This window comes from Paramisgurnus dabryanus, chromosome 20 (assembly GCF_030506205.2).
Source record: "Paramisgurnus dabryanus chromosome 20, PD_genome_1.1, whole genome shotgun sequence".
In the NCBI taxonomy this organism is placed as follows: domain Eukaryota; kingdom Metazoa; phylum Chordata; class Actinopteri; order Cypriniformes; family Cobitidae; genus Paramisgurnus; species Paramisgurnus dabryanus.
Genome location: NC_133356.1, coordinates 1269867 through 1291076, shown reverse-complemented (window position 1 = coordinate 1291076; position 21210 = coordinate 1269867). Strand labels below are relative to the sequence as shown.

The window sequence follows — 21210 nt, the reverse complement described above, 5'->3', positions numbered from 1 at the left end:
CTCATCTGGAGGAGCGTCTCAAAGCCGTGGGGTGCACACCTAATTTGGTCTGGAAGATCAGCTGGGTACATGGCTAAGAAAACAGGCTGCCTGAAATAACTCAACCCATTCAAGTCAGCTTGTTTTTAAAAAAACGTCTTGACACTTAAATGCAAAAAAGTCAACGTAGCTTCTTGAGCGAGTCTGAGGATCTGTCTGTCTCTGAAGGAAGGTGATCAAGCGAATCAGCCTCAGACGCGTTTGACACGTTGATGCAGCTTTATTAAAAGTGTGCATGTGGGATCAGAGCTCTTCAATTTCACATCATAGGTCGCTGTGATGACACAGTCCGTTTGAACTATTGACATTTTTCAGAGGTTGATAAAAATGATCAATAAATGGGGCTTGGTGAGACATCCGTAGATCTGTCTGTAATTGCTAGGACGGTTTGTTTATCTATACAGCATGCAGTTGGTATTTGTGCAGTGTGCTGAGATTGTTGTCCATCTGATTTCTGCTTGTTGTTATTGCTGTTCCTGTTGGATTTGCAATGGGGTATGAAGTGAAAGTCCTCTCTAATTTCTGGCTTTGTTTTCACATCCAGCAATAAAGAACCAGCTGTGTGTGTGTGTGTATGTGTGTGTGTGTGCGCGTGCATGCATGTGTGTGTGTATTCTGCAGAGCTACAGCTTCATGATGTTTTACTGCCATCTGTTGCCAGCACTTTATAAATGTTTTGCAGTTTCGGCCAATAGTGCTCCTGCAAGACTCTGAATCTCTCAGCATTCAGTAAATTATGGTGTGAACTGCAATTATATTGGGTTCTTAGAATCTACAGGTGTTGAACAGCAAAATGTGTGTGTATATGTATGTGTGTTTCAGTCAAATATGAAGCTATTAAAAGAGGAAGCATCTAATTTTATAGTGAGGCTGTTTAGTATATAGCAGGGGTGGGCAATTCCTGGTCTTGAGGGCCACAGCCCTGCAGAGTTTAGCTCCAACCCTAATCAAACACAGCTGAAAAATCTAATTGAAGTCTTCAGGACTGTTTGTAAATGACATTCAGGTGTGTTCGATTAAGGTTGAAGCTAAACTCTGCAGGACTGTGGCCCTCGATGCCCACCCCTGGTATATAGTCATGTACAGTGGTGTAGTGCAGGGTATACGCAGGTATACGGAGTATACCCACCACTTTATTTGATGGCACAGGGTATACCCACTTCTACTGGGGGCATACATGAAGAGTATACCCACTTCTCCAGACACCATTACACCACTGGTCATGTATATGTAATGTTGTACAGTAAGATCAGAACTGAAAGCCACTTTATATTGTGTGCATCACTATTGTTGTTCTTTAGGTGTTGTCCTGCACATTTGTAATATATGTATGAATAATACCTCTAATCAAAGAAGATTATTGAGGACAGATATGCTGTTACTTCAAGCGATCGGACTTAATGCATAGACATGTACTGATGGAAGGTCTCAAACCATATTTAGAGCCTGATTTACTAAACAGAGCGGCTAAGCGTGATAGCACAATTCCCAAAAAGCATCGATGGCAGTGGTAATATCTGCAGGTTCGTTTCTAAAAAGGCCCAAATTAAATAAAGGCACAACAGCTGATTTCCATAATGACCAACAATCTAAGAGCAGTGCAAATTAGTTCAATGTCACAAAAAGCAGAGCTGATGGTCCTCGTGTACAGGTGACCTACTGACGCCTGATGCACTCGAGTTCAGCACCACAGACATCTCTGACAAATCCCAGCTAACGAAGTCATGGTACACTGAAAAGAACTGGAGGATAAAAAAATAAAGGTTTACAAGAAGTTTGGAAATGTCTGCTATTGTGTGACTTCTTCTAGTCTTTCCTCCAGTAAATAAAAAATAACATGGCTTGGCAAACAATATTTTTGAATATTATGTTTCTCTGGCATCCCATAAAATTGTTATGAGTAGGAAAAAATCCTCTGCCTACCACACGCTCTCTGATCTCTGTGATGCCTTCTCCCATCAGCAACAATTGCAGGGATTTCAACTGTAAAATGGTTAAAGACACGCTTTTACTTGTGTTAAATAATGACGCAAATACCAGTAATATCACACATGCAAACATTAGTAAATCATACGGCCTAAATCGTTTAAATAATCTCCTCTCATATATTTTGCATCTGAAGGAGAACTACTAGAAATGCGTTAGCAATAAAGTCAGTCACAAATATAACTACACCACACCTTTTAGTGCTAATTATCATAGACATGAACTAAATGCCATATATTTTAGCTTGGATAGTATAACTGTGTTTGTAGTCATGCATTAGCCATTTTCTTATTTCTAATCATCTTTTTTTTATGTCTTTTTGAACGAGTGCATGAATGAATTATGTCTTTTTTTCTATGTAAAAAACTCTTGTGCTAATTCATGTTCCCTTCAGACTGACTCTATATCAAAAATATTGCTTAAGTTTGGTGCAAATCTGAGCTTGAGAACGTTTTTAATAGATCAAACTTGCATAAATATAAATGGTAAAAAGCCACATAGAGACAATGACGTTACAAAGCAATCGGTAATGTCAGGACAACATTTTTGTTTACATTATCTTTATTGGAACTGGCTTGCAGAAGGCTTCCTTACTATACATATCGTTTTGACATATTAAGCTATAGAAGTAGAGAAAGTGTTTTACGTGTGACACCACAGATTCTTACATTTACTACATTAAAACTCAATCGGCTATCACTGAAGGACATAATGATGAAAAGTCCCCATAAATGCAAACAGCTGTCCAATGCTCCTAAAGTGATTATCATGGCATAATTAAAATAATTAGTACCTGATAACATCACACTGCTCGGTCTAATATCAGGATATAACAGGAGTCTGCAGGAACAATTGAATCAGCTCGTGCCCTTATGCTGGTAGTAGCGGTGACGCCGGGCTGTCAGTCACATTGAATACCCAATAGTGGCATTAATTTGTCAATTTGTATGCAGAGCGACTCTCATAAGTTCCCCAGTGCTGTAATTAGTGCTACCTGAAGCTGTAGGGTTGTGATTACCATCAGAGAGGGAGGAGTCCTGCAACGCTGCATCACATTGACACCAGGGCAATCGCCTTGATTGCTCACATCTGGTCATTAAAGGAAAGGGAACATTTTCTCCTGGACCCAACATGGACTGAAATCAAAAGCTGATGCTGAAATAAGCAAGACTGAAGTTGTGTTTGAAGAGCTGATTGAACGTTGAGGAAAAGTTCGTCCGATGAAACTGTCTATAGAGGGAAATGCATTGACGTCACTTAACACATGAACACGCCCCCTTAGGAAAGAATGAGTGGAAAAACATTGAACAGAATGACTTGGTTTAATAGAAAGTGGCAGTATTACTGACAATTATCATCTTACATTGAATTTAGTTGGCCTTGGCAGCGACCCTAACAACTTGCCAAACAACCATTAGTCTGGGGATCTTGGCATGTGACCAGACATCTTTTTTGCCGACATATCTTGCCTAATACTACCAAAAGATAGCAAAAAAAAATTATTGTTGAATCTGTTGAATTCGATCAGACAACAATTTCCCTTCTTTTAGACATGTAGCGTGAAATTTACGAAAACACAGGAAACATGTTAATGCTGTCGCTCATAATTTTTATCACTCAGTGGGGATAACCGCTGTCATTTTCTCCGAAGTTGACGTTACTGTGAGGATGGTGATGTTTTCGGTGAAGGGTGTTATACTCTAAAACAGGGGTTGCCAAACTTTTTGTGAGCAAGGGCTACCATAATGGATTAAACAATCTGGTTAGTCTACTCAATTTACTTTTGTTTTAGTTGTTGATATGTTTTATCATTGACCATGTTTATGCACTCTCATAATGGGATTTTGGCAATATTAGGATTAATTGTAAACACAATACTTTGAAAAAAAAATGTGATTAAGCTCATACTCGCATCAAGTATAATCGTATTAAAACAGGTGGCGTATGCCGGTTTTAATCGCAGTATGCAGCCATTTTAACACTTTAATCGCAACTGAAGTGCGTGTGTGTTTTTGTCTTGAACCTTAAGTGTGAATTTATTTTAAACTTGACATTAGGAAGTTTTCTCTGAAATCTTTCAACACAACTCTCTGTCAACAATCGTCCTTCATCCAGAAACAGCTCAAATAACGCAACAGCAGCATATAAAACCATTACAGGCACTGTCAAAATATTTCTGTCTTTATCATGGCACCAAATAATAAAATACTTCCATAAGAGCGTGTTTCTCATTTTACAACATGTTTGTCATTTGTTTGGATAATACTCTTACATCTCATTCTGTAAAAAAAAAAGTGCGGTGGATGGATGTGATATTAGTAAACCTACCAACATCAGTCAATGTGATGTTTGGAATGACTTATCGCAAGAGGACAAACTTTTAATGGTCAATGTAAGGGCCATAACTTCATAAATGTTTTTTTATCATCATTAGAAAATATTGCTTAAGTTTTGCGCAAATCTGTAATGGAAACGTAGCTACAGACTCCTGCAGGCTCCATGTTGGAGACCACAATCTAAAAAATGTTGAGGTGTTTCAACCAGGTTCTGTAAAATATGGACAAACCCAACTGCTGGTTTAAATTAAGCTATACATTGTTTTCATATGTGTTCTATTTTGACAAAGATTGTGCCCATAACTACCTCACTACCCAATTACTGAATGATTAAAGGGTGTTGGTGTAGCTCAATTGGTAGAGCATTTCATTAGCAGTACAAAGGTTATGGGTTTGATCCTAGGTAGTAGTTTGCTAACGATGCTTTTGGGAAATGCTCCCCTGGTATTGAGTAATGGGTGTGTTTTGGGCGTAACGTAAGATTGATGGAGATCAAGCCACAATAAACCAAATCATTAAAGAAAGACAGACTTTATATTTGGATCATTGGGATAGTGAAAGTAAAAACAGTAAACTAGAATGTTATCGGTGTGAGGATTTGGACAAGGAACGAACCCAGATGCAGGCAGACTAAAATAATAATAATTTATTAACAAACAGGGGAAACAAAAACCCACGAGGGGGCAAAACAAGACAGGGTAAACGCTACACTAAACTAACATAAAACTAAACATGAACCAACAATAAACTACAGATAACAAACTAGACTAAACACTTCTTAATACTCACAAATATATGACTCAGGAACAAGACAAGGATTGTAACAAGACGAACGCGCACTGAACATCAAACACAAGGCAATAAATAGGGACAAAGTAAATTACATACACCTGGAAATCATTACAAGTAAGGGATCGGGGAAAAAGTGACGAGACCCGGGAAATGCGTGGTCAGAAGAAACCAATACTAAAACCACACATTTCCCACATAAAACATGGTACTGCCAGGACCCTGCCACAAAGACTAGAAGTAATAAAATACATGATTTCAGACGGGTCCTGACAATCGGGCACTAAACAGAAAATACAGTCTGTCAGAATATCTCTCCACTGTTAGAGATGTAAAGCAGAGACGAGTCCTCACTAAATACAGACTCAGTGATCACAGTCTGGCAATAGAGAAAGGTCGACATAGACAAACATTAGTGATGGGCAGAGCGAGGCTTCGTGAAACACTGAAACAGTTGAATCAATTGTGTCGAGGCTTCGAAACATGGATCGAAACAGCCTCCACAGTGACACCTAGTGGTCATTTGCACGTATTGCCATAGATCAGCCTTGACAAGGTTTTAGACGAGCGCTGACAAATTGTATCCCACATGTTGTGTAATTGATATAAGTGTTCAGATGGGAGAGTGGATAGTGTCCTAGACTCTCATGCAAAAGCCCTTTGGATCGAACCCCGGGAAACGCATTGTTATTACCGTCGTCACAATTAAATTACATATTTTTTGTTGTTGTTTTAACATCTGTTTGACAACTACATGAGCTTTTAGGCTCATCATTGTCAATAACTATAAGCTGGTCTATTTAATAAATAAATTGAATAGAGATAAATACCACATAAACAATAAGAAATTAATAAAATATATCAAGCCACCATGTCACATATAAATATCTGCTGTGTGTGGAAGGACTTAGCCTACTTCTTTTTTTACAGATAATTTCTCCAGCCTTTGAAAAACTCCTCTCACAAAAACCCACAAGGTCAATATGCGTTTATTTCACTTTTATACAGATGTGCGATTGTGTTGTCTGTTCCCGACCGTGCCAATCAAACGCTGATTCGGCAGACCACACCTGATGAAACATTTAGTGAAACACTTCGAGGCTTCGTTTGGTCATAGTCACGTGACATGGGTGTTTTGAATCACGCTTCGGATCAGTGTTTCGACACATCTGCGCTTCGGGATCTCGCAAAGCTTCGGAACGACTGTTTCGCGTCAGCCATCCCTAACAAACATGGCTCCCAAAAGAAGAGCGAATCTGTGTCCATTGTGACAGTGGCGAGATCGAGACAGAGACACACTTTCTCCTTTACTGTGGTAAATATAAAGAGCTTAGAGAAAAACACTTTGACAAAATCTCAAAGCTCATACCAGAGTTTCATAGCTCTTCAGATTCAGATCAAATGAAGATGTTACTGGGGGAAGACAGACACCCATCAGTTGCTGCTAAATTCATTTATCAGTTACACACCATCAGAAATAATCCACAGCCCTGATCTTGTACAGTACTTTTATTTTACCTCTCATCTGCCTCCATACATTTGTATACTTCAAATGTTTATATTTCAAAGTCTATACTGTAAATATCCTCTGATTCTATTTTATTTAATTTGCAGTAGTACTTCATCCATCACCCAGCACCTTAGCTTCATTTGCAACTTAATGTTTGTTACTGTTGTGTTATTGTATGTTTCTCGTTTTATCTATAATGCTTTGGCAATATTGTAAGTGACACAATCATGCCAATAAAGTTCTTTAAATTGACATTGAAAATTGACTCAGTAATAATCTTTTACATTTAATTTTTCATTTAAAACGTTTGTGTGCTGCTGTGCATCTGTGTGTGTGATAAGCAACATGCAATGTCGTCTCATTTATAGGCGCATATTACATTAACGCGCTCTTTAAATAACAAAAACAATATTGCGCCATTGACTTTACAGCAGGTTTGATTTCTAGGTTAATTTAAACCAACAGCTGGTTTTGTCCATATTTTACCATTATTTCCCATAATTTTTGGACTGTGTCTTAAAAGCTGAGATAATACACACTGTTAATGTATTTTCAGCTGCTTTTTTATTAAATTTTTATTTATTTATTTATTTGGGAAAGTGCACATTAATGAACAATCCAACATTACTGTACAGACTGTAAATGAGCCAGGTTGTAGTATAAATGCAAATTTTCACCTGTAAAATTCATACCAACTTTATATTGAAATGTGCCTTGCTGTTTCCTTCTCAGCTTCATACAGCCACAGCCACAGTGTTTCTCCGAGCGTGAGTCCCCTGATGGTGTCAGGATATAGATGAAGACACAGTTGAAAGCTTCTGGTGAAGATTACTGAAACCTTCAATAGGTTTTACTGTTGCATTAGGTGTCGAAATGTTTTTAAACTCTTGAGCAGAAAGCCGTCGACAGAAATGATTGAGAAAAGATGTCGCCCTAGCAGCAGAGTAGAAAAGGATGCGTACAGAAGATAATAAATGAAGGAGAATGAATATCGGTATATTTTCTCTTCTTTTGAAGGAATTGGAGATGCAGACGCCCGGCACAACATTAGCCCAAAACTCGCCTTACCAATTTGTTCGTTTTCATGCCTAAATGGATTTATTGTGAATGCTGCATGATCTAATGAGATTTTCCTCCTCTCCGTGTCCTTTCTGTCTTACTCTCTCACTTTTGATCTTCTCTCATTTTCTCTTTAAGATATGCATTGCCATCCATTGACAATGGACGACTCTGTAGGATTGAAATCGCGGTTGCTAATGCAAGTGCTAATGGTCAGCAGAAATACATGAATGAGTCTGAATCAGAGGTAAATCTGTCATTCATCACGTTCATTTAACTGCTTTTAAAAATAAAGTTAATAATAATAAATGTTTTGTTTCAGGCGGGTAAGTTATTACCCCATTAAGTTTTCAAAAAGCCACCTCAGTCTTTTTTTAGTGCTGGTGTAATGATATTTGTTCCTAAAATAATAGGTTTTATCGGTCTTGCTAAATGACAAATAATAGGTTTCTGTTTTCAATGGTAATTGATGAGTACCTCAGAGGAAGCAATACTCCAATAACCAGACAAACAGACTGTAAGATGCTTCATCAGAATATAATGGCCTCACAATACTTCATTTGTTTGTATTGTTTCTTTGTGAAGTTTGTGTTTGAAATGTTTGTCCTTATTCAGAAATAAATAACAGTTTTTTAAAAACATACACTGGGTTATTTTTCAACCCAGCATTGGGTCAGAAAGGGAAGAAGGTGCTCCTGTATAGCTCAGTGGTAAAGCATTGTGTTAGCAACTCAACAGGCCATGGGATCAAACCAAGGCTGTAACCACATCTTGAACACTGTGGGGACCAAAACATTTAATGCTATGTGTGTGTATATTAAAAAGATTCAAGTTTCTTTTGTCCTATGAAGGCACATGTAGGGCGATGTCTATTAGTCTCTTTTACACATACAGTCTTTACTGGTAATTGAATGGTAAAGAATATTTTAATTTATACCTCGTGCCTGTTGAATGCTGTATTCTGATTGGTTGAGAAATGTTGCATGGATATGCAACTGACCTGTCAAATGTCTTAAAATGACCACCAGAGGAATGTCTGTGGTAAATGTGGTATAAGAGGAGTAATTGAGGAAAAAGGTCCTTTGAATTATTTGAAAATAACCACTTTACCACCTTGGGTGTGCTTTATTTTCAAATAATTCAACAGCCTGTCTTCAATTATTCCTTACGTACAGTGTTGGGAACGTTACTTTAAAAAAGTAATTAGTTATAGTTACTAATTACTTCTCACAAATAGTAACTGAGTTAGTAACTGCGTTACATTATTATAAAAGTAATTAATTACCAGGAAAAGTAATTACTGCGTTACTTAAAAAAATTTTAATATTTCAAATAACTTGAATGCCCCTTACAAAATTAAATATGTTAAATGACTAAAATGGATACTAAAGAGAAATCACTAATTTTGTGGCAGCATGTGACGATGTGAGGTGCTTTATTAGATCAGAATTACTTGCCACAGACGTGGAGAGACTTTTTCTTCCTGGGCATAAGTTGCACATTACACAAACATTCCTGCCTTTCACCTCAAGAATGGAAAAGTAGTGCTTTATATTTCGTGTTTGCGACCGCTACCTTTGAGCTTGTTGTACTTGCCATCGCCCTGTCGCCGGTGTTTTCGGAGTGATTGATGCGCGATGACCGGGCTGCATGTCAGTGCTTTGAGATGGGGCACAGTCAGCAGCAGCACCGCTGCTCGTTGAGAAGAGAAAACGACGCGTATTTTCATATCAGTCTACAAAAGTCTCCAACCACGCCGGAAAAGATAGCTAGATTTGTCCTACAAAGTCGCTAAAGTGATAGAAAGTTGCTAAATCTAGAGACAAAGTGACCAAGTTGCTCAGACTTTTTAACACTATTGCTCCCTCCTCTGACTTGGACTGCGCGTGTGGGCGGGCCTTTTTGTGAACTCTGCCTCTGGTTGGCTACCGATGGAAATTAAGCCAATCATCATTCGTTATGTTTCTCACAACACACACAAGAGAAAAACAGTGTTTGGCTGAGAGAGTGAGCATACGCGGCTGAAAATCACTACAGTAAGATCAATTTTAGTAACGCGCTGCATTTTAATGTCAGTAACGATAACGGCGTTATAACGGGGGAAACAGTAATTTATTTGATTGCTCGTTACTGAAAAAAATAACGCAGTTACTAACGCCAATTACTTATAACGCCATTATTCCCATCACTGCTTACGTAATATGATTCAGTAATACTGTCTGTGAGTATTGTTTTTGTTTACATATGTCTTCCTATGCTTAGGTGAAATTTGGCCCTACATTCCTGGGTGGGGTCCCATCTTTCTCAGATCTCCACCGTAGCAGTGTGAATGTCTCTGGCTTCATTGGTTGCATCCGTGAACTACAGATTGGCTCCAGAGAGCTGTATATCGTGGGTGAAGCCATCAGAGGCCAAAATATTCAAAACTGTGACTCATCAGTCTGTCAACACCAGCCCTGCCGCAATGGAGGAACCTGTGTCAGGTATGAGTTTAAATATGCGCTGGCTGAGAAATTCTCCAGTGAATATCTTATTAAGACGAGAAAATCTTTTAATCGGATACCAGTTATTTGATTAAGATCCAGTCTTTCCAGGGAAAAGAGGTGGCATAGTGGGTACTGCTGTCATTTCCTGTTTGACTGTGTTAAGCGTGGGTCTCAATTTCATATTTTTGCATTCAGTAGATGCCCTTATCCAAAGTGACTCGCGGTTCATTCAGGCCTTCATTTTATCAGAGTTTGCATTCCCTGGGAAATAAACCCATGACCTTATTGCTAGCACCATGCTTTACCAGATGAGCTCCAGGAAAGAATATTTCCTCCGGATATTCCCGTTTCCCCTCTGCAGGTCATATGAACACTGAGTGTGAATGTGTTGATCTGTGATGGACAGGTGGATCGTACAGGCTGATATGATGCTATACTGTACCGTAGGCTGCAGCATGCCCTGTAACCCCACAAAGGATAAGCCATAAAGAAAATGGAGAGATAAATATATGGATTTACACATAAGATATTAAATAATGTTGTTCCAGTGTATCTGACTAACTATTTGTGATCTCAACTCAAGTGATTTTATATAAACTCATCGTACATAATGTAAAGAACATTCAATGAAAATATAACCTTGATATCTTTAATACTGACTGAGTAAAATCAAAAGGTACTTGTATGAGATCTCATTTTTATATTATAACATCTGATAGAATTGATAGAAATGATATCACAAGAGTCTTGCTCTTATCTTGGTCTCGAGCCCTCAAAGTCTTGGTCTTGTCTCGGCCTCAACAAAATCAGATCTTGGTTTCGGTTTAGGTAGTCTTGACTACAACATTAAATGATAATATTCTTCTACCAATAAAAACAGATCAATCAAATTAAATCTTGATATATTATGGGCGTCAGAACCATTATATGTGGGAGGACCAAGACCCATCCATTTTTTAAAACCAATGACAGTGGACCCACATTTAGCATCTTTAATTTCATGCATATATCTTTTCAACTGTCGTCAATCAAACACAGGCACCAGAAAACAAGAAATTGGCATCTACCTCAGTCATTTTTGGGGGGAGAACCTACCTTTATATATTTTTTTGCTTCCGATGCCCATGCTATATATATATCTATATATCATTGAGGTGCTGAGGTTGACCTGATGAGTTTCTCACCACACATTCAGTCTTTACTGAAGACTCAATCACTTTCTTTTATGAACATCTCTCGCATTTCAATATTTGGCATACATACAATTTTCTAGTAAATTTAGTGCTTTTGACGGAGCAGAGAGTTTGTAAATATTGGCAGTGATGTGCAGATGCTGTGGAGATGCTCACTTGAGTTTTAAATAGCAGTAATCAGGGGTCTGATTGCAGGGATGAGAGTTTCTGAATGTGTTTTGTTAAATGACAAGCAGCATTTTGTGTTGTTTACTTTTTCTGTGTTAAAAGTGTGTTTTGATTAAGGGTGGAAGTCTTTAGGCTCCTAGTGTTTCCATTCTCAATGCATCGCATCTCAATTTTCGACAAAGGGACAAGACTCTTCTGCAAGTTAAGGTGGCTTGTTTTCACATTTTATGTTAAGACATAAAAGCCTTTCTAAACAATGCCTGCTCTGATCTACTGAAATACTGTATAAAAGAGCTATAACAACCTGGTATGGGATAAACACGAGGGTTTCCGGCTTGCATAAATTAAATAAATCAACACGTGGATCTGTTGCAGTCTGAAGTGTGAAACGTAAAAACCTAGTGAATATTTCACGTACCTGTACACGGTGGTTGGTCATAAAATTTTCAAGCACCTCTGAGATGTCCATTTTACATTTTACCATGTGCTCCGGTCAAGGCTCATGAACTCATTATATGTGAAAATGGAATTTCTGAAAAAAAATGTGCAAGACTCAACTCGGTACATTAGCCCCGTCTCTGACTTTTATGTGATGAGCCATTGAGAGGGAATGGAAAAAGTCCAGTCTCTACGCTTGTGTTAATTGGATAGTTCAAGCAAAAATAAAAAGTCTGTCATTGTGAAAGTAGATTGGGATCAGAGACAGTCTGCTCACTCTTCTCTCTCATTGTTTTAGCAAAGATCACTTACATTCTGACAGATCCACAAAAGAAACTCATATAGGTTGCACTTTTTTGCCAAAAAGGTGAATAAATGACGGAAATTAAATTTTTGTGAGAGCTGTACCTTTAAATGACCTTTTGTCCTTTATTTAATCGTGTATTCCTTTTACACTCTCTCTTAAAAATAAAGGTGCATTTTTTGCTAAATGGTTCCATAACAAACCTTTAACATCAAGAACCTTTATGTTTTTTTTTTTTTTTGTAGTGAAACGGGTTCTCTAGATTACAAATAAGTAAGAAAGTGATTACTTTAAGAACCTTTGATAGTTTTTGAGGAAGCAAAATTGCATAAAGCTTACATGATCAAATGCTAAAAATGCTGTGTAACTATAGACGCTTTCATTGGACGCATGTGCATTGTCACGGTTACGCATTTGGTCAGAACTTAACTTTCTGTCTCAAGGTCAAGGTAACTTTATTGTCCCCGGTGGACAATTGTTTGTACAGCCAGCAGCATGAATAAAAACAAGACAACCACACATCAAACATGAATATACATAGTATCTAAAACGCCACAGTAAATCAAATAAAAATCCATACATTTAACCCAATTGTGGCAATTTATTTAAAATGGAAATAGACGTTGGGATAAAATAATTTCTGAATCTATTGGACCTGCATCTAAGCATAGAGTACCTACGGCTTGAAGGAAGCATCTTAAACTGGCAGGACAGGGGGTGGCTCGGGTCAACTACAATGGATTGGGCCTTCTTTGTCACTCTCTGTTTGTTTAATGGTCTGAAACTGAACTCTTGAACGAATACCTCATCGAAAATAACAAATACTTTCTTAAAGATGAGGAGATGTTTGTCATTCGTGGATCACTGCTATGTGAAGACGTTTGGCAACTGGTTTGTAGTTAACATAGTATACATTATAGTACACATTTTATGCAATAACGTTGAACCACAGTAATCTTTTTTTTTGTAAGTATCCTAGTTTGTGATCGGTGCTCCGTGTGTTTGTTAATTTCTCCAATTTGCATAATTTCTATGTATTTTTCAAATGAATTTATTATTAATAATTATTTATAATATGTATGCTACTAATGGGCCTATTTATGTTATACCTTTTTTGTTATACTAAATTCTTTATAAAAAAATACTTCTAGCATTAATTTAAACTGATATCTGTCTTAAGGGGGTTGGACACCAGACGCGCAGCTCAGCGCCACACAGCGCCTCGTTGAGTCGCGTCTAGGACAACTCAAAGGTATCGCACACCGGAAGCTTAGTCAGGTAGCGTCTACTTTAAAATGCAAAATATTATTTATATCTGAGAGCAGATGCACCACACTGTTTAATTGAAGACGGTAGTTTCTGTGGCATCTATAGCAGAATTACAAAAATACACTATGGGGCGGTTTCCCGGACAGGGTTTAGATTAATCCAGGACTAGGCCTTAGTTATATTAAGAGATTTAAGTAGTTTTTACAAACATATCTTACAAAAAACATTACTGATATGCATCTTGATACAAAACAATGGCACTGATATATTTTTATACAGTATATGCCAGTACACCTTAAGGACAACTTAAACAAGCGTCTTAGACTAAACTTAAACCCTGTCCGGAAAACCGCCCCTACATTTTTCAAATGACCAATTCAAAGTCCAAATTACAATGACTTCTTATAATGTAACTTTGTGTTATGAAAGTAAGGATGAGTAACCGTCTGAAGCTTAGACAAATGTGCAAAGGTTCTCTTTCATCTCATGCCATTCTTTTGATATTTTCTATAAGTCTGAAAGGTCATTTTTAATGTCGTGTTTAGTGTACTTAGCATCTGCATGAAGAACGATATAACAATTGAGCTTAGACGTCAGTCCACATTTTCTTCATGTTAGTCTGATAACAACCTGTCCTGAGTCATAGTAATATCAGTTAGCTGAGATGAGCGAGTGCTGCAGACGTTTTCTCCAAGCAAACACTGACATTAACAAGCCTGCTATTTCTCAACAGATGCTTCTTTCTCCTCAAAGTCATTTCTTCAGCTTTCATCTCCGAAATCGACGAGGTACCTCGGCTCCCCTCAACCGTTTCCTTTCTGGCATATTTAAACTTCCCAAACTCGTACTTGGTTTCTTTCTTTAAGTCCCCTGTTCCAGTGTTCTGTTCTGTCAGTGATTCGTGGTTGTAATCCTGTGACTTGCAGACAGATCCTGCCCACCTCCGTCAGGTAACAGCCAGAGAGTGCAGAGACCTGCTGTACATCAGCCGTTCATTCGGTTCCCATAAAGCGGCATCATTCACCTCACTGTCGAGCTGAGCACTAAACTCTTTTACTGAATGCGTCACGCCCACCCAAGTGTATAATCGAGCGCTTGCCAGACTAAAGGCGATTTATAGTCGTGCGTAGGTGCTACGCCGTAGCTACGGCGTAGGCTATCCGTAGCCTGTGCGTAGCTCTGCGTAGCCTGACGCGCACCTCACAAAATTCCTAACAGCGCGTCGGCTCTACGCGGACCGCAAGCTCTGTGATTGGTCCACCAGAACCCCTCCCGTCAGGTAAAAAAACTGCGTCATAGGTATTTCCGGTTGAGACGGTGAAAACAAAGATGAGCCAAGTTGAGGAGTGATTTAACTCAAACTGCAACATAAGTCGCTGTTTATTTACTTCCATCATTGCTGGTCTTCTCAAATTATACACAACAAGTTGCTATTTCTTCTTCGTTTGTGGGTTAACTTGCTTAGCTTCTTCTTCTCTGACGACTTCTGCTGCTACTGTGGTAACACACGCGTGATTACTGCCAACCCGCGGTTTCGCGTGTATTTGCACGTCGACGCGGACGGCGACGCACAAGTATAAATGAAAACCGACGCGGAACCTACGCCGTAGCTGCTACGCCGTAGGACCTACGCACGACTATAAATCCCCCTTAAACAGGCAATCCAGCTCGTTCGGAAGGCCGTCGTCTTCCGTGAGTCGTGTCACATTTATGAATGAGATCTTTGATTTTTAAATGCGGCATTTGGTCTGCGTTGCAAAAATGTACATTTCATTACTTGAATTACATTATACCCTATTGACGCTGTGCTGGATAAATGCATATCCTGGAAGAAATACCAAAGCTTGCAAGGCAGGCAAAGAATAGGGTTAACGGTTCGGGTATGCGTTTCAATGCAGTGCTTTGTAAGCATTTTAAAATGTCCAAAGGAATGAGTAAACCTGTTTATATTTATATACTGTCCACAATCCGTGTCCTGGGATAAATGCTGTGGTTGCACTAGGATGAAAAGTCTTGTGCATTCGACATGGATGCTGATTTCAAATGAGCTTCTGCTTGTTTTATGAAACTGGTTTTGGATGGAGGGAATAGCATTTACAGAAATCGTTCTCCTTTTGTATTCTTACCTTGGCTTGCTGTGCGCTTATTTAAATAGACATGCCAAACTCTTTCCTTGTTAAATTATTCATGTGCATTTGCCTCCAGAAGCTCGCTTTCCTCGCAGCAGAAATGGCCGGTGATGGCAGCTCATTATATCTGCTGAAAGAGGTTTGCGTCAGGAACGCATTTGACCCAATTTACTGCAGACTTATGTCACGAGACCTTCAGACCATCACACGCATTAGAAAGAAAAAGTTTTTGTCGGTTTTTTCTTCAAGGTTTTTATTTGACCTCTCATTCACCTCATTCGACTCGGATAAAGAGAAATCTTCTTGGCTTTGGTCTCTGACATCTTGCATAATACTCTTAAGTTCATTTAAATCAGCATCTGTAGGGAGCGACTGAATGGAGGGTGACCTTGGTGAACCATATTAATTATATTAGTCAGGAATGATACCAGCTTTGCACTGTAAAAAATTCAGCATTTTTGTCAAATCAACATATATTTTTATGTTACAAAACTTAACAAATTAAGTTAAACAATTTGATCTTGTTTTTATAAGTTATGTCAACTTATCAGAGGTCAAAACCTAAAATAGTAGGTTGAATTGACTTGCAAAACAAAGTTGTTTTAACTTCATGCTGTTTTCTAAATAATAATACACACTATACAATAAGGTTGTATTAGTAAACATTAGTAAATGCATTAACTAACATGAACAATGTAGTTTTTCAGCATGCACTGTAAAAAATCTTTGCTGCCTTAAAGTTTTTCAACATACTACAACTTAAAAAATATTTTTTTTACAGTGCATGTACTCATTCTTGTTACTGGTAGTTAATGTCAATACAGTTATTCATATTAGTTCATGGTGCATTCATAAATGTTAATAGATACAACGCTTGGTTTTATAATATATTAGTAAATGCCAAAATAAACATGAACTAAGATAAATACATATTTATGCTGTAGAAGTATTGTTCATTGTTAGTTCATGTTGGCAAATGCATTAACTAATGTTATAATATATAATAAATAAGCAATGTTGTTTTTCTAAAGAGGGCATTAACAAAGGAATTTTCTTTGTCTAAAAAACAGTTAATTAACATAATTCGCTACTGGCTGTTTTTAGTCGGTGACAGGTGCAGCATTATGTAAAGCATTTGATTAGACAAAAAATTGTAAAGTGCAAGCAAAATGAGTAATTGTTATCTTTATTTGATATTTATATGTTTCTATTTTTCTTTAGTATAAATATGCTGCAAGTATTACATTTATTTATTTCACTGTTCTTTAAAATGTTTTATTCTGATTGGCCAGACATCCCAAGCTTCGTTCTTTTCAAATAACTACCACTCAAAACTGATAACACACGCTAACCCAGATGCCGCATATCATTACAGTTTAACAGTTTAATATTACACAAAATTAAATATAAATATGTATTTTAATAACATATATGAGACTATATTTACAAATGAATAAACCATATTGTGTGTTTGTGACATTTGAGCATCTTCTCTTATCATAAAAACAAAAGTAGACGAATTTAAATCAATATTTACTGTTCCTTACCTTACTTGTGAGGTAAATAGCTGTGCAATAAGCGGGATAATGTACAGTCAGCAGGTTGTTATTGTGAAATAAGACCCTTTAGTGTGATCAGCACCCAACATGAAGCGGACATTATCCCTTACATATATTTTAAATTCAACATATTGTTCATATTTATTTAAAGAATTATAACTTAGAATAGAAGTACACTAATGGGTAACACTACAATAAGGTTGTATTTGAAGTATTGATGCAAAACCTCTAAAACAAAAACGTCTAAGTGCGTCTGACATGTTTCCTTGTAAATTAGCATTTTTATCAGTCTCTTGTGTTTAGGTTCAGTAATTTTACTTTAATGCCAATGAAAAGTTTATTAGTCATTAACTGAAATGCCTTATTTTCACAAATCTTACTTTAGTCATTTCATTGGTAGTTAACAAATTGGACTGTCTGTCGCTGCAAAACCCTCAAAGTGCATACAAACTTTTTTGGCAAAAACTTCCACTTTTAAAAGGAAACATTTATTTCTTTAGATAACACATAGTAAACTTTTGCAAAAAGACTAAAGCTGTAACTATAAACATTGCAAGTGATGAAAGTCAGAATTCAAAAGGTTAAAATGAAGATAACTGAAGTAGAGGGCACTACATGCAACTGCTAGATTTGAGATATATTCATGTCCAAGTACTCGCAGGGGAATGGACCAAAGTTTGAATGTGATGCACGGTGATGAGAAATGACCTAACATGAACAACTATATGGCATTAACAAAGATTCATAAATAACCATATTGTTCACTTTATGTTTATGTTAGCTAATGCATTTACTATGTTAACCTATATACACCGTACAGTCAATGACCTCAAACCATTACACTAAAATCTGTCAGTATAAACTTCTCAATATGTCACTTGATTTTTTAATTTTTTCAGAATGGTGTGATCATATATCATCTTGCCATATGACACCTGAAGTGTACCCTGCGTCAATCTGAGCTCGTACGGATGCTGAAGGGCAATCAGTCACAAAAACAGATGTGTTTGCATGTTCACGTGGGGCAGTAATCTCACAGCCTGTCGTGGCGTTATCCCCGCTGTCCTCAAAGGCATTGACAAACCGTCCGAGCGCAAACAGATCATGTAAAAACGCCACACACCTTATCAATTGATTTGGTTTTTTGAACAGACCATTTTTGTATTCATGTGCATCAAAGATATATGCATATGAAACTATAAATTCATTTCTGGAGCTTCACATGTTAAATTTCCACGGGTTTGAGCGTTTTCTGCAATAATGCATAAATGTAAAATATGAGTTGATTTGTAAACTCCTTGCACAGGCATTCCTCATTCAATCTGTCCTCTCCGTATGTTGTGAGTGAATTGTGAGGTGTGTGTGTGTGTGTGTGTGTGTGTGTGTGTGTGTGTGTGTGTGTGTGTGTGTGTGTGTGTGTGTGTGTGTGTGTGTGTGTGTGATAGTGACTTGCACTGCTTCTAAATCCCACTGACACAATGTAAATATTTCATTTCTACTGCTGTGCTGCAGCTCAAAACACATTATTAATTTATAGATTTGAAACTCCTCCAATGCTTCCTGTATCTGATATTACACCTTTGAAAAACATCTTCCAGCAGCTTATGAAGTTCTTGTCTGAATATTGCTTATCATGCCGGCCCACCCTCTATCTCTCGCTTGGGGATAAAGCCTGAAATTATAAAAGCCCTGTTTGTGAAATTGCACCTCACCAGTCGGGCATTAGCTTGAACGTTTCTAATCATTCGGTTTCAGTGTGGGCAGATCAACATCAGCAGAATGTAACTGGATTTTCAAATGGCCTTGGAGCAGAGGTCTGCTGTTATTTCAATGAGTCTGTGATGTTTCATTTGTCCTGAACTGCAAAATCTCTTCATGTTTGGTGTGTGTACACAGGGTTATATAATCAGATAACTTTCAACACGTTACTCGTTTCATTTATGCTGTAGTATTACTAACTTTGCAAAGAAGTGTTTCATGTCACTTTTGTTTACATGTATGCATTAGCAGATGCTTTTATTTAAAGCAACTTGGTTGTATATTAAGTATGCATTTTATCAGTGTGCTACACTGGACTCAAACCCATGACCTCTGTGCTGCTAATGTAATGCTCTACCAAGAGCATTAATCGCTTCATTTTGGATGCAATAATTTATTAATAAATTATACAAAACCAGACACAAAAGCACTGGCGCCATCGTTGTTCACGGCCACATATTAACTGTGTGCAAAGATGACAGTTCAAAGTCCATTTCTAGTCCATTTCTTTATATTTATATCTAGATTCTAGAGGGGGAATGCAAACACTATGTGCTCCTGCAAGAATGTATTCCTATAATCATTTTATTTAATATGTTGGTATTGGTAACACTTTACAATAAGGTTGTATTTGATAACAATTAATTAATGCACTAGCTAAATTGATATACTTTAGTTTAATTTCTGATTCCCATATACACTACAGTATGTATATATATGCAACATTTTTGTCAAAACATGTTAATTATTATGTTATCATGTTATTATTTTGTTTTATGGTGCTACTTAGCTGTATTTTTTAAGTTATGAAGGTTTAAATCAAAACAAACCAACTGCAGTTGAATTGATATTAATTGGAATGCACAACCAAAAAACGAGATTTCAGAAAAATGAAAAAAAAAACTGAGTTATCTCATTTTGCAGCGAAACTCTTCATATATTGCCTTAACTTAGTATATATATTTTTTTTTGCACAGTCTTAAAGAGCTTTGGCATTTACTAATACATTTATAAAATCAAGTGTTTTAGCTTGCACCATGCACATGTATTAATTCTTGTTAATGTTAGTTATGTCAATAGAAATATTCATGTTGAAAAACTATATTGTTTACTTTTAGTTCATGCATTTACCAATGTTAATACCAATACCAACTAATACAGCCTTATGTAAAGTGTTACCACAATGTTTATAGGCTAGTTTTTTTTTATGATGTACTTTCAATGCAATTAAATACATAATAAAATAAAAAATGTTGATTATAGCATTACACTTAGATGTGTTTACATTGCATTAAAGGTTTCTTTTTATGACTGTTGAGCGCACAGGTTTTTCATTAATGTGTAAAATAGCAAAAAATCATTTATTATTGTTTATATTATTATATTATTAATGTTTCTCTTTTTGTCTGTGTTGTCTACAGTCATGATTACGTCTTTGCAGCCTGACCGAACTGCTAGTTATTTCGCTACGACACTAACATTGTGATTATACTAAGTCTGAGTTAGCGAATGTACATCAACACCTACTATGTTTACAACATTTCGTTTATATCACAACATGAAGTATTTACTAAGTCATAGAGTATGACTATCTCTTACCATTTGTACGTTAGGTGAACTTCATCCACGACGATACCCTACGTTGGCTTGAAAATATTGGAGCCTAGCATGTCCCTCCACTTATTAGACAACCACGATTCCGGGCTTCCGAAAAGAAGCTGGCAACGACCGCTAATTATATCCATCTCGTCGTGCACGCAGAGTTGCCTCGCCATGATAAGGTTGCCCATTTCAGTTGCGACCAACCTTTGCCGAATCCCATAAGGACGGCAAAAACATCAACAAATGCCCTGCTCGCGTTTCTCTGTTCCTCTTTTAAAATCAATGCTCTGTCGATATCTTTTAGAACAGACTCAATGTCAGAATCCACACATCTGAACTCTACAGCGGCAGCCATTCAACACACGCGCTCTTTGGTGACGTGGTTCATTACGTTACTGTCGTTTATCTGTCAATCATCGTATAAAGCCCGCCCTCACAATTTGATTCGTCGGCCTGTTTTGATATTCTCATAGTAGCTCCTCAACGGTGAATCCCCAGACCGATCTTCCCCGTATTTCAAATCGTGGTGGGCGGGGCTAAGATCGGCTGGCACCCAGGCTAACATTACACACTAACTAAAGTTAA

At 37.4% G+C, this 21210-nt stretch overlaps 1 protein-coding gene across 1 annotated transcript in view; it reads left to right on the top strand.

The window, feature by feature from the left end:
* The window catches only part of eys (eyes shut homolog), a 251099-nt gene that overhangs the window by 212188 nt on the left and 17701 nt on the right, over positions 1 to 21210 (top strand). The window contains 2 exon segments of the mRNA XM_065295946.2: positions 7858 to 7966; positions 9982 to 10202. Coding sequence (XP_065152018.1) covers positions 7858 to 7966; positions 9982 to 10202 — 330 coding nt within the window.